This window comes from Populus nigra, chromosome 12 (genome assembly GCF_951802175.1).
Source record: "Populus nigra chromosome 12, ddPopNigr1.1, whole genome shotgun sequence".
Lineage (NCBI taxonomy): Eukaryota > Viridiplantae > Streptophyta > Magnoliopsida > Malpighiales > Salicaceae > Populus > Populus nigra.
Genome location: NC_084863.1, coordinates 1,909,182 through 1,923,497, shown reverse-complemented (window position 1 = coordinate 1,923,497; position 14,316 = coordinate 1,909,182). Strand labels below are relative to the sequence as shown.

At 36.1% G+C, this 14,316-nt stretch overlaps 2 protein-coding genes across 2 annotated transcripts; both read right to left on the bottom strand.

Annotated features, from left to right (window-relative positions):
* Positions 1 to 2,561: 2,561 nt before the first annotated feature.
* On the bottom strand, positions 2,562 to 5,055 carry LOC133668890 (uncharacterized). Its single transcript, XM_062088894.1, has one exon. The coding sequence runs from the start codon at positions 4,759 to 4,761 to the stop codon at positions 2,881 to 2,883; it is 1,881 nt and encodes a 626-aa protein (XP_061944878.1). The 5' UTR covers positions 4,762 to 5,055; the 3' UTR covers positions 2,562 to 2,880.
* A 6,068-nt stretch (positions 5,056 to 11,123) lies between these two features.
* On the bottom strand, positions 11,124 to 13,158 carry LOC133669305 (histidine-containing phosphotransfer protein 1-like). Its single transcript, XM_062089393.1, has 6 exons — positions 12,800 to 13,158; positions 12,518 to 12,648; positions 12,335 to 12,403; positions 11,704 to 11,775; positions 11,491 to 11,563; positions 11,124 to 11,403 (listed from the first exon to the last, which is right to left on the bottom strand). The coding sequence occupies exons 1-6, from the start codon at positions 12,860 to 12,862 to the stop codon at positions 11,353 to 11,355; spliced, it is 459 nt and encodes a 152-aa protein (XP_061945377.1). The 5' UTR covers positions 12,863 to 13,158; the 3' UTR covers positions 11,124 to 11,352.
* Positions 13,159 to 14,316: the final 1,158 nt, after the last annotated feature.

The following is a 14,316-nucleotide window of genomic DNA, read 5'->3' as shown; positions in this document are numbered from 1 at the left end:
AATATGACTGTTATTGCGAATTTAGAAATTATCAAGTATTCCTATTTAAGTAAACTTTAGATTCCTTATTTAAGAGTTTGTCATAGCATTGTTGATGAACCTTTATCTGAATCTGATAATGTCAAGCATGCAAGTATACACCTCCAAAATTGAGGCCTGGTAACTGTCAGAGGAGCGTATCTTTTCTTCCATATCGTATCTTGTTGCAGAGTGACTATATTTTGGACCGAAGACCAGGTCATATATTGTTATGCTGTGAGAATCACAAGGTTTTATGTTCAGGATTGAAAGCAGTTTCGGAATTGTGGGCCCCTAAATAACTTCAGCTCTGTTAATGTCTACTAATGTAAAGCTACCTTGATAATGTACGTATACAGATGACTCAAGCTTGCGGAAAGACCTGCAGCTCCTTCTGTTTTATTTCTTGAAGACACTTTGCAAGGCACAGTAACCCAAATGTGATTTTCTGGATGGACAGTATCTGGATAATGAGCATCAGCAATCTCGATTGTCTTGCTGTGGCATGTTGTTGAAACTGACCATGGTCGAGGCTGAAACCACTCTCAGATAACTGTGATGGCTAGTTGTGTAAATATAACGCAAAGATATGGGATCAAGTCTGTAAGTCATCCAAAACTCTGCAGGCTAGTCTGTTGTGTTTGTAGGTACGCTTCTGGAGTTCTAACCAAAAGCAAAGTGGGCAACATGTGAATAATGTGTAGTTTGAGCTGGAAAGTTTTTTTACAAGGGAGTGCTATTGCTACAGTTAATTGTACTTCCTACCTTGAATTATGAAGCTATACAAGATGCTAGAATGAACGAAGAGATAAAAACAAAGGTGCCTGAAGCACTGCACTAAAGGACAGTTTGTAACAATGATATTTACGAGTAGCTGTCTCTGCTCTAGACCCAAATTCAGGCTTTCACCAGGCAACAATAATGCAGCAGGATATGTCTTTGATACTAAATAAGATTTAACACTAACATAGCATATAAGTATAGATTGTTTTTGGATAATTGGGAAGCAAGTGGAAAGAGGCATCAAAGCGTGCTGCCTTTTAGTCCACTAATTCTGTTACCCTGGCCTCAAATCTATCCCTACAAAAGGATGCGGGGGTATTGCAACAAATGATTGGAAGCGAATTCCAAGTACTCCATTTTTGCTGTTGATAAAGATTGATTTGATCTTTTCTTGGCATTTCTTGACGGCGTGTTGTCGATGCATAATTTGAGGGCTTGAATGGCAGGGAAAATACAAAAATTGGCTTGTTTTGAAAGATATAAGCCCATTTAGTGGTGGTTGGAATTTGGACATGTCTAAAGGGACCACATTAAAACCACTTGCCACCAATAGAAGGAATATTAGTACTTGTTTGTGTAATGGTTAAATAACAGCTAGCTCTTGACAAAGACATGAAAGGTTTGTTTGATTTGACTTGGGAGACTCATAGTTAATCACATTGATAGCTTGTTCATATCAATGGACACAGAGGAAAAACAAATTAGTTTATTGTGTGCAAATCTTGCTTGTTTTATATAAATGGTTAATGCTTGTTTAAGGTGTTTAGCTATCATTAAGCCGATTGTTTCAGCCCCTTTTAAGGGATATTTTTCTAGCAGAAAATCGAAGCCACTGCTTATTCAAGTGGGGTTCTCTTTAATCATGAGCTATGAGTAGGAAGTCTAGTAGAACATCTATGATTTGTACTAGAAATCCGTTTAGATTATGGTTTATTCCTCTTGATTAACTATTGATACAGGTCACTCAGCATTATCGGCCTCAGAAGGGAGCAAAAGACCCAAAACACAACAACTGAGAAGGCCCAATTCTTTTCTTTCCTGAAAGGTACTGATTTGTTGTTGCCATAATATCTGAAAAAAAGGTTAGAAGTGTAGCTGGCAAAGCATAAAACACTGATTCAGACCCCCACCAGATCGAACAGATAATCACACCAGCATATCAACATTTTTTTTTAAGAAGAAGGGGAATTTCGCAAATCTGCATCTTCACTACCTGGTTCCCCAACATGCTTTGCTTAGCATAATGTTACAGATGAGCTGTATAACTAGCGTAGCATTGGCACCACAATAACTAATAACAGTCTGGAGTCTAGAGGGAAGTTTTGTTCAGGAACGAAGAACGTGACAATTCTAAGAATTGGAATAGAATTTCATGCCTCTATAATAGCAACATAAATTCCAAAGGACTGATGCTACGAAAAAGGGGCCAAAATATAACAGTAACAGTCTAACAGAGCAAATGACAGCTTAGCTGCATTCTCCTACCCATGGTTTTTGGAAAAGAACTGTGAACAACCAGGGATCTTGTTTCCATTGAATACAGTCACTGGATTTCTCATAATAGAATATTATGCCAGCATGAAATATGAACCAAAAAGAATGAGGTACATTGGAACTCCTGAGAAGCAGTCCAAGAATGATCTAAGGTTTTAATTCAGGCATATATACTTTCCGGTTGGGAAAAAATCCAATTATCCAAGAGCCATACGAAACCGTTATGGCAAGAGGAAATATACTCCAGTTATTCAAGACAACCCAACTAGAGCAATCAAAAGAGTTCACTAAACCACTATAGTTATAGTAGAGCACAATAACGTCCCGAAACATGCCCTGCTTATTGTGCTAGAGCGTGGTTGAACATTTCCCACAAATTATGCAAAGCATATAAACAAGATGCAGATAGTAGCTACTAGGCTGTTGAAAAAACCACCTGTTGTTGCAATGTCAGGTTTTCAGACATCATCTAAAACGAAAGCTAAGAGCACCAAGATGGCATAACTCTGCCCTAAGGTAGAGCTTGATTAAGCATGACTTAATTCTAGAACTAAAGCAACATGCCTAGAAAGGGAAAATTGATCATCAACGTACTCTAGCAACATATGCAAGAGAAACTGCTGCAGCGACAACTGTAGTTGCCGAAGACATTAAACTCAAAAGGCCGTTCTTCTTCTTTGCCCTTGCCACAGAATCCCTCAGGTATTCTACTTGCTGCTTCATGTCCTCCACCATTGTCTCCTTGTTTCTAAAAGCAGTCTTGATAACTTCCAGCTCACTTGCATACGGTTCAATTTCACTGTCAAGCATCTTTTCAGTAACAGTCATCTCTTCTATTCCATTGTTCGATTCACACAACAATGCAACAGTGCTCTTCAACATGGTTAGTGCTCTATCTGAAATAGTGCCAGCGGACTCCATTTTGTTCCTCAAGTCAATTATTTTCCCCTCTGCCTCTGTGAGATGCTTTTGTACCAAATCTTTTTCCTTCTCCAGCAAAGAAACTTGGGTTTCCATTTCCTTCTTCTGCTTGGCCAGATTCTCATGCTCGCTTTTCATCTTTGCACAATCCTTCACAGTTTCTTCAACTCTCTTCTCCATCTCCAAAACTTTAGACCTCAAATTCATGCCAATCCTTTTCTCCCCATCAAAACTCTTTTGAGCATTATCCCTCTCAAGCCTTACTTGCTCAAGAGCACCTTTGTAATGACTAATTTCAGAAGCTACTTGTTTGTACTTAACTTCCTGATCCTTGATGGATTCTTGCATCGAAAAAATATCATCCCTTAAATGACCCACCTCCTTATGCAGCTTCTCAATTTCACCCTCCTTAATAACTTTCACTTCCTCAATCTCATTCTTCTCTCTCAACAATTTCTGAACCAATCCTTTCTTATCCTCAATTTCAGCATTAGCCATGATCTTATATTTCTGGCCAGCATCATTTTCCTCCATTAACCGCATAATAGTTCTTTCCTTTTCCTTCTTCTCTTCCACCAAACCATCAATTTCCCTTGCCATTGCATTCTTTTTCTCCAGCGCCTTCCCCAAAGTCTCCTCCAATTTCATAACTTTTTTGCGCAAAATTCCCTCCTCCTTTCGCAAATTTGATACAATCTCATTAAGTTCCCCTGCTTCTCTCTCCAACTCAATAATCTTCAACTTCTGCTCACTTTTTTCAACACCAATCTCATTCCTTTCCCTCATAATCCCCTCATTCTCTCGCTTCAAATACTCAATTTCTTCCACTCTCTCCATCAAATTATTCTCAGCCGAACCTCTCAACCTTTTAAGCTCCTCGATTTCTTTCTCTCTATCCTTCTTTTCCTTAACCAACAAAGCATATTCTTTCTTCAGTTTCTCAATCTCTTCCTCGCTCTCGCTCTCCCTCTTCTCTAATTCAATCACTCTATCTTTCAAACCATCAGCCTCCTTCATCCAATTATCAACATCACTCTTCAACAGATCCCTCTCGAGACAAACCCGACTCAATCTATCTCTCTCAGCCTCAACACTCATCGTTAGCTCCTTAACCTCACTCTTCAAGACCCCAATCTCATTTTCCTTCTCTTTCTTTTCTCTCACCAAACCATCTACAAAACCACCCATTTCAGCCATCTGTGTCTCAATAAAAACACAAAACAACCCCTTTTCTATCTCCAAACTCACTTTCCCATCACTGATTTTACCCAACTCAGTCTCCAACTTACTCTTTTCGCTACTAGACAGAGCCAACTGAGTCTCCAAAGCCTCCTTAGCTTTCACCAGAGACTCAACTTGTTCTCGGCGTTTTTTCGCTTCTTTGACAAGCAAATCATTGAGAGTCTTCAAAGATTGAAACTTTTCATTAGGGTTTTCCATGGAGGGTGGTGGTTGTTGATTCTGGGTGTTTAAGTTTCGATTTTGATCTTGTGGGTTCTCTTGCTTAGGGTCTTGGGTTTGATGGGTCGCTTTCTTTTTTGCCATTTTTTTGGTGGTGGTGAAAGGATATGAAGATTTTAGGGTTAGGGTTTTGCTAGGTTTTTATGGTGGAGAAATGAGATAGAGTAGAAGTGATCAGGAGATAAGAGGCACATATAAAGAGATAGAAGAGAAGGGGTTTTCTTTAGAGAGAGAAATTGGGGGGGAGTTATAGGGTTGTTGAGAGTTCAAAAATTGGCTCCGAGTTTCAAGGATTTAGGGAATCTCATTTTCAATAGTTTTATTAAACTTTAGCAAATGTTCTATATTTTGAGATGTTCATAAATTTAATTACTTCTTTTTATCAATGTTTTTAAATTTAATTGTTGAGATTTTTATAAATAAAATATCCGAAACATTAGTATAATCCGATCTTAACTGAAATGAATTTAGGATTTGAAAAACTTATTTTTCAATACCTTGAAAGTAGATTACAACTTTTTATTTATATTAAAATATATTAAAACTCATGGAAAATAATTTTGTATGAATGCTCTGTTTAGACATGGCTGATTTATCTTTGAGCAAATCCAAAACTTTTATTAATCCGTGTTGGTTCTACAGCAGAATACCATTTAATTGCAATCCAAAAATAAACTATGAAAAGAAAAAAAATAAAAGAAAGAAGAGTCTTGCAATTGAACTTTGAATAGCTTTAAAATTCCACAATGGTAGGAATTGATTTTTTTTTATACTATAAACCCTTTTAATTGAATTTAATTTAGATGTTTCTATAAAATTTTATATTTATAATTCTCTTAAGTGTTAAAAATTGAATTTCAAATAAAATTCAATCTCTAAAAATACTAAAAAGTAAATTAGAGGACAATCCCTCTAATTTACAGCTCTAAAAATAAAGAATTTAATATCAAAACTATTTTTTTTTAAATATCCATCTAATTTTTAAATACATTTTACCTTTCTAGTAAAATGCTGAGCACATTTGTATCATGAGAAGTGATTTTCAATCAAATTGCTAAAAATGCTAACTCTTCCAAGTGATGGAGGGTTGGAGTGCAGTGCTGCCATTAGCAACTTGTATCCTAACAGTAAGCCTTATATGCAGAGTTCCAACATGTTTCCAGATCCTCATACAAGGTAACCTGCATGTTTTTACTTTCTTCTTAACATTACAAGATGAATTATGCCTATATTAGCTATGAATCATGGAATTTTTTAGGCTAGGAATCGGTCGGTAGTTTCTTATTTTGGCTTGGCAACATCGATAATGGTGTTAATCTGCTTAGATGCAACGATTGAACTTCTGACAAAATGTATGGGTACGTATCTGGTAAGAAAGCAGGAGCAGAAGAGTACTGCTGAAGTAGTAAAAATGCTGTTTCTCCTTAATCAAGGCTTGCATCCTGGGATTCTAGCAACGATTATTCCTCTATGAACTGTGATGCGCCAAAAACAATTATTCCTGTAAGCAAGAATTTCTACTCAAGATAGATATGGAGCATAAAACCTTACTGGATAGGAAATTTTATAAAAGCTTCTTGGATGCAAGTTTGATGTTATTTTCTGAATGCCAAGCAGATTGTTATCAACTGGAAATTTTTCTTCTTGTAGACTGCATTGCATTCATCAGACAATTGCTGTAGTCTTTGTTACTAGAAACTGAGTGCTGATCAGTCAGTTTGTCGAATGCAAGCCATTAACCAACCTGAGCAAACTTGGAAGTTCAATCTTGACTCTAGAGAAAATCTCTTTGTTTTATAAAATCGGAATAATATGAAGTCTAACGTTAAAAATAACACGTATGCTGTTTATATTAGGGTGTTTGAGTATGGTTGTTATTACTTTTCAAATAACTTTTTGTGTCGAAATATATTAAAATGATGTTTTCTTTTTAAAAAAATCATTTTTGAGCATGTCAAAACGATCCAAAATATATAATTTTTTTTCAACTTTTTACAAAAAAAAAAAATTAAATCTTTTGGGAACACGGTTTGCACCGCATTTCCAAATAAACTCGTTCAACTTGGTTAAAAAAATCCAAAAAGTAAAATAATTAGAAAATTAAAAAAACAACCAGAGGTCTTCTTGACCTCACTTAGTACAAGAGGGCTGGTTTGAGCTCGTAGAATGTCCTGAAAAAATTTAAATCCCACCCAATGATCAAATAAAAAGTTACAACTGTTTTTGTAAGAAATCCCGTGTGACATGTCTGGATTTCTTCTTGAGCTTTATCTTATTTATCTAGTCACAGTGAAATTTAGACACAACTTCTATACTACAAGGAAGTTGTTTCTAAACCTAATTCAATATGTAGCTTTTTATATGGATATGAAATTCAAAAATTATCTAGCCCTCCTCTATCCTCTAATGTTTCCTGTTGAACTGAACAAACTCAAGGTAATTTATGGCCAGCATGAGTTGAAATCTTTTGTGCACTCTTTCTGTGATAAACCAGGTGAAGCTAATCATATTCGCTGGCTGGGAAACTTCTGAAATAGTAGATGTTATTCATGATATAAAGCACATGATGGGCGATGTGTTATTCCGGTTAGTCTTGGAGGTTGCTTTTCGGCCAAGCAGAGCCAAATTCCCTTGCTGTTGCAGACTGCAAGTGTGCCATAGCCATTCCTCATGGCAATGATGGCTTCCTAGACTCCAATCCAATACACTATATGGACTTGCTTGTGAGTTGCCTTGTAGTCCTAGAAGGTGATTCTTAACCTTCAATCTTGTCCATTTTAGGGTCCTTTGGTACGAGATACATAATAGAAATTTACAGTTGTAAATGGCAATGCAGCTTGAAGAAATGTCAAGATTAGTTTTCTGAGGTCTATGTATGCATCCCAATTAATGATTTCGATTCTCGTTCTTATGTTGGGCATAAAGAACTAGTAATCAAAATCATCTTTCCATTGCATTGATATTATATACATATTTCATTGTATATCCTATGATGATCTGAATGTTCAAATCCTTGATTTTGTTCCAGATACACAGCTAAAAACTTTGTAAAATTTGGAGGTGCCCGAGATACAGATCATCCTGAGATTAGGCAACCATCGGCAATTGATATTTGGACCAATTTACTCTTTGCTTGAGTATAAGCCTCTTGGACGCTGAGGGTGGTTTTGAAGCACAGCCTCCTTAAAATGCCCATGCAGGCCAACATATCCAATCAATTTACAAACTGTTGCGCCAGTAAGTCTTAAAAGAAACCTTGAAATTGTAAATTTCAGGAATAAATTATAAATAAATTCAAGAAAGAAATCAAAAGCAATGCGCCGTGTTCCTTATAATGCTAGAATATATTCTTTTTGGATTTTGCAGAAGGGCTTTCCACTGGCAAGTAAAATCTGTTCACAGACAAAATTTCTTATGCAGGAAGACATTAGGCAATGCCAATGAGAGGGCAAGATTTTACCATTCCTTCAAATGATTATGCTGACTTAAAAATGTATCTTGTTCCTCTAGCTGTGAAGGCAGTTTAGAATCCGGAGTCCGAACTAGACAATCAAACATGCTCCAGAACATGCAAAAGAGAGCTAGTTCTTTCCTTTCAATGCTCAACAATTTGCAGTGGGAAATTGTCTAACTCAGTCTTTTGATGAGTTAAAGAAGGAAATTTCAACAAAAAAATGAAACAATTTGCAGTCCGCAACTGACAATGCTGAATCTGCATTTGCCCGAACTCTACTTTCAAGGCTTTGGAAATCTTGTCAGGAAAATCATAGCTATAATCACTTTGTAAAGCTCTATTCATATAGTAATCCATCCAAGGATACTTTTGTTCCACTATCTTAAACTTCCCTAAATTTTAATTCCATGGTGTTGGGAGATTTGCGCTGGGAGAGTCACTTGTACCCGAACACGTGAAGGCTTATACACAAGCAAGGACACCACTTTAACCCAAAAGCTTAGACTAATAAGTTTTAGCTCATCTTAAACATAAGCATCCCAAACTTCTTATTCATAACCGATGTGTGGTTCCCCACTCGCATGTGGAACTCAACACGTTGAGCATGCAGTGCTAATAACTTTAAACATTCAATGAACTTGTGACCAATGCTATTTCCAGTTATAGGATACCTTTCTAGGAGAAATCCTCGGTGATCTTAGCGGGAAATGTACATTGAAATCAGGCATTTAACTCAAAGCCTCGTAAGATCATAGCAGAATGAGATATGTCAAAAGCAAGACAGCTCTTTATCAATGAGCAACAAGAAAAACTAGTATAATTCATAGAAAATGTCAATTCTGCAGCTTAAGATTGTGAAGGTATCATGAGATTACAGGCAATCTGCTGCTACAGGAAGCTCTGAAGAACAGGAGTATATGTTGAAGGTAATGGAATAGTAATTCTGGATATATTTTTCGCTTTTTTTGTGTGGATCGTCATTGTGTTACCTACAAGTTTCTATGCCATTCTCAGTCATGAAATTGAAACCTGACGTTCACTAATCCCAGAGTAATTAATAGTACTGTACAAGAAAATTGTGAAATCAGTTCCTCGTGATGGAATATGCTAGATCCGGATCTGATCATTCATTGCATCCATGCTTCAATTATGGCCTTAGAATTGGTTATCTTTGAAAGTTTGGTACACCCCCTGATAAGATAGAACCTGACTACATACTCTAACCTCAGGAAGCTTTTTTCTGCAGGAAAGCCTAAAATTGATCGTGTCTGTGAAAGCACATGGTCCTGTCTCACTATAAAATTGCTTGTCTAACAGTTGTTCCGTTCCAAGTTGGCAAAGTGCCTATTCCTTAAAAAACTCTGGTATTTACCTTCCACTAAATATAAAATGTGGGAGTTATAGCTTCTAGTTCTACCTACATGCACTTGCTTGCTGTTGACAAAATTGGGATCATATAATATGACCAAGATTGAGAATATACTTGAAGAATACAATACAGGCATTCTGCATTCAATACAAAATAATATAGGGAATCACATGTTAGAATCTGCCCATCTGGAAACGCAATCTACCAAATCTGCTTAGGTTTTTTAAATCATATATAACCACCTACTCCCTCTCCCATTTTTTGGAAAAACTAGCCTTCCAATCTATCCATCAATGAGGTTCCTTATTAGTCACTAATGGGAGTTTAGTCCATTGACGCTCTTCCTTGTCGAGTGTGATAAGTGATAAGATTCAGATTCAAGTCCTACTCCTGCTATCTTCAAAACTTCAAGAAAGCCATATATATATACATGCCCTGTGAGAAACATATCAAACTGGAAGAGAAAAAAACTGAAGTGAAATGGTTTGTTAATAATGCTTTAAACAAGAGCCATGCAGATAAATATAGAACTCTGCCATTACAGCATGTATTTTGGCCTTTGCTTCAACATACCTGCAGACCTGGAGACATCCCACCTCATATGGAAAACAGTTGACCTTGATGAAAAAACACATCCATTCATTGAATGTAATGCATGGATTATGGAATGGTTGATTTAAATATACTGCAGGAGATAAACAAATCACCCCATCAAAGTGGAGTTTTCTTTGTTTTTGATATTTGACACCGAAGTACATTACCAACCACTTGTCCTCTTAAGAAATTCAGTATGATATCGCTAATGGCCGGTGGCTACAATTTTTATATGGCCAATGTGTGTGTTTGTCCTTGATGTAACATGGCATCCAAGCTTATTCATCCAGATGGAAGCATGGCCACTGAATCAGTCGTCGTCAACGTTGTAGCAGACCATTATTGCAGGACTAAACCCTTCAGTTTGAAGTGGTTTGAGGTGCACCACCACATTGGTTATTGGAGGTTTTTCAAGAATGGTTGAGTGAGGATTTCATTAGTTTATTGGATGACTGTAATGACAAAACTTCACACCTACCTTAATAAAGGGAAAGTTCTAACCCCACCAAGAAATAATAAAAAAAAACATTGAAATTTCCAACTTTAATCTAACCATTAAAAATCAAGTTCTGTGATGTTTAGTTACAAAGCCAATGATTAGTAGTTGGAAACAACTAGAAATTTGGCACAAAGGATAAGATTCTTAGTGCAATTGATCATCTTCATTATCCATAAGCAAAGGTTCCACAATAATGTATAAATTACAACTCAGTTTTGTAAAGACAGGTCTTACCTACCTTTGAACTACAAGTCGTCCATCGGCTTTCGAAGTCCAATGGAAGAAGGTGATAAATTGAGGAGCATAGAGGCTCTCTTCTACTGTTAAAGAAAATGAAGTTCTTCTCTAGATGCTATCTTGATGTCTTTTTCCACCACTGATCTGCATTTTCTTTTGTTTCCTTTTTTTTAAGGTTGTGAAGGTGGATCCGAACTTGATTCCTAATCCTTATGGTTTGCCAAGGAAGGTTACCACTAGATTAGATGATCATTGCTGATGATATACCATGTTTCAAGCTGGAAGAAGAAAAGTAATGAACAAAGTACTGGTTTATTCACACTCTTCATCATTGCTCAGTCATTGGATATAATACAAGCTTAAGCTAAAACGATAATCAGAAAAGTTTAGAGCTCAAGTACTCAACAGGAAATGCGGAAAGAAAAAGAAGAGCAATGAAGAAGAAAACAAAAGCTTCTCTACATATCCAAAATCCCATTTTGCTGTTTCTGGCTGTGATCTTCTGCAATGTTTTTCACCTCATTACATTGGCCAATGAATTGACCCTCCTGCTGCCAAGATCTTTTGCTCAAGCTGCAACCGTACAAATTGAAATCAGTTGCTTGTGAAACACTGTTTATTCTAAACAAGTCATGATTTCTTTCCCATTTTCCCTCTTACCTTGAACAGAGTTTCAAGCTTAGTTTTCACGAGGGAATACTCATGCCTCACTTGCTGCAGACATTTTTGGCACCTACACGGAACCAAATTTGACCCCAGAAACATGAAACTGTGCATAGCTATATATATATTTTTTAAAGATTGAACCTCACAATTTGTAGGGTATAAAGCTAAAGCAAAGCAATCTGAAACATGAGTTGGAAATAAACTTACCCTTCTATGTTTCGCTCCTCGCAGAAGTTGCGGAAGCCAATGCAGACTTTCTGAACTCTTTGAGCCCCAATGCTGTTATTTCAAGACCTTTTTTTAGTGGGAGGATAACAGATGGAAGAGGCATAAGAGAAGAATAGGTTCATGGGGAAATATGAACAAGATTTTGCCTGGATAAGAATATATGCAACATGCTCCTCTTGATTTGGTACAAAAATGTTATGCATAGATATAGTAATCAGCCATTTTTTCAGGATTGATTAACCAGGAAAAAAAAATTAAGAAGTAAAATTGGACAATGCATAGACAACTGCACTGATGCTAAATGGGACTGAGATTCTTTAGCGAGTCAATGGTGAAGCATGCGCTTCAAGCAAATGACAAGTTCTGTGTTACAAATTTGATTTTTAAGCAATGAAACCATAACCATAACAGTCAAGGTACGTCATGTGCTGCTTGTCATTGTTGGGGAAAAAAAATCATCCATGAAGGGAATAAAGCCTTCCATGTGACCACCTTGGTCTTGACTGTAGATTGAGCTTCTAGTTAAACAAGGTGAATAAAAATGGCTTTTTATACCCAGAATCCACTTGTGCTGAGAATGGAAATATAGAGGGAACTAGCAAATATATACCTGGAGCTGCTACCCTTCAACTGGTGAACATGGGCATCAATTTTCCTGTAATCTACACTTTGCTGCTCTCTATTCAAAACCACAAATATTTACATCAGGACAGTGGAATCTCCCAATATGTTTAACACCATAGAAAGAAGGGAAAGGAATGTTAGAGGAGATCTACAGAGCTAAGATTCTCACAAAGCTTTGGCCAGCTCATCGAGAAGCCTTTCAGAGTCTTCAAAGAAAAGAGTCACAACCTCAACTACAAAATCTGGGTTGCTCTCATCTTGAAGCTGTTGAAGTTGGTTAAACTGGTCATCCAAGAATCCCTTCAGACACACACAAAGAACTCATCATCAACCAGCCAGAGAAAGGCCAAACAAAGTAGAAGTAAAAACAAAACACAACACAACAAAAGCTTCTGCTTCTCTTCAAGGAATATCTATGTTAATGTTAATATATTGCAAGTTATGCACTGACCTCATTAAACAGTTGAGCGCTGTAGTCAACTAACTGCCTTTGCAACTGAACTACACTGTCCATTGTTAGGTTTTCTCAAGTTCTCTGCTAGCCAAGTTAGTTGGCAGATCTTATTATAGTGTATAGAAGTAGAAGAAGTTGATTAATTTCTTTGAAAAAGTTCAAAGGCAAGAAAAGGTTTTGATGACTTTTGTGGTCTTTGTAGCTAAAGATTCTTTCTTGCTCTTAGCGTAGACTCCTACTATGCTATAAACAGAATGTGAAGTCAAGTCACTCATCTTTATATTATTGGACTTCTACTTTCCCTCCCTCACCTCCCTTCTCTGGGTTTGTGTGTTTTTTGTTTTCTTTCCTCTCTCTCTCTCTCTCTCTCTCTCAACAAAGCATTATTAGTTTATTTATTACAAAGCTCAAATCAAGCCTTAAAATACTTGACAGCATCGCAAGATCCACAACCTGATGCCATTGTACCTTTCACCTTTACATACTTTTCTTTCAGTAAATATGGTATTCTCCCTTCTCCTTGTCTAATATGAACAAGAGACAGAGATGTTGGCGACCAATGTTCTGTTCAATAAACATGATCGGCCCAGAGATCATAGTCATTACTGTCCATCAATCGAATACCAGTAAGTTGTTAGTTACTAGTAATCTTGAAGGTAGAGTTTCACAAACCTTAAAATTATAACTAAATTATAGAGAGAGATTTAATTTAATAAACTCTAAATGTCTAATATTGAACGGCAATAGTGTACAAAACTGTTTTAAATAATAAGTTAAACCGACAAACTAACAATACTCGAATTAAATAAATATCACAAATTTAATTAAAAAAACAATCTGAAAATAACAAGGAGAATAAAGAAGATTTCAAAACATTAACACTAGGGCTTAATTTGAGCACGAAAACAACCCATATAGAATGAGGTATGTTAAAGTGTTTGCAAATGCATGTTTCTGTCGATAAACTCATCAATCTAACCTATGAACATACCTCCTAAATATTTCATGTCATATAGTCTATACTAGATCATTGCCTGAGCTGTGTTGAGGGTCAGATAATTTACTTTTTATTTAACATGAAAAAAATCGTCCAAGCATGTATTTTCTAATAAAAAATAATTATAAACTATGCATATTGGACAACATCTTTTTAAAAATATTGATAGTACGATATGTTAGATGGATGATATTATTTTTTAAATATTAAGATGATAATATATTTAATTGACCTGAATTAACCTGTTAAATTTATAATTCAAGGCATGAGACTGTAATAATCCTATAAAGAGCAAATCAAAATAAATTACAAAGACCAATTCCTAAACAACTAAATGTTGAAAGATAAAATTAAAATAAATAAATAAATAAATAAGGATAAAAAACTACCCGAGACAACCTAGGTTAACCCGCCAAACCCGCAACTCAGGTCATGAGATTAAAACAATCCCATAGAAAATAAATTGAAATAAATTATAAAATCTAATTTCCAATCAACCAAATATTGAATAATAAAA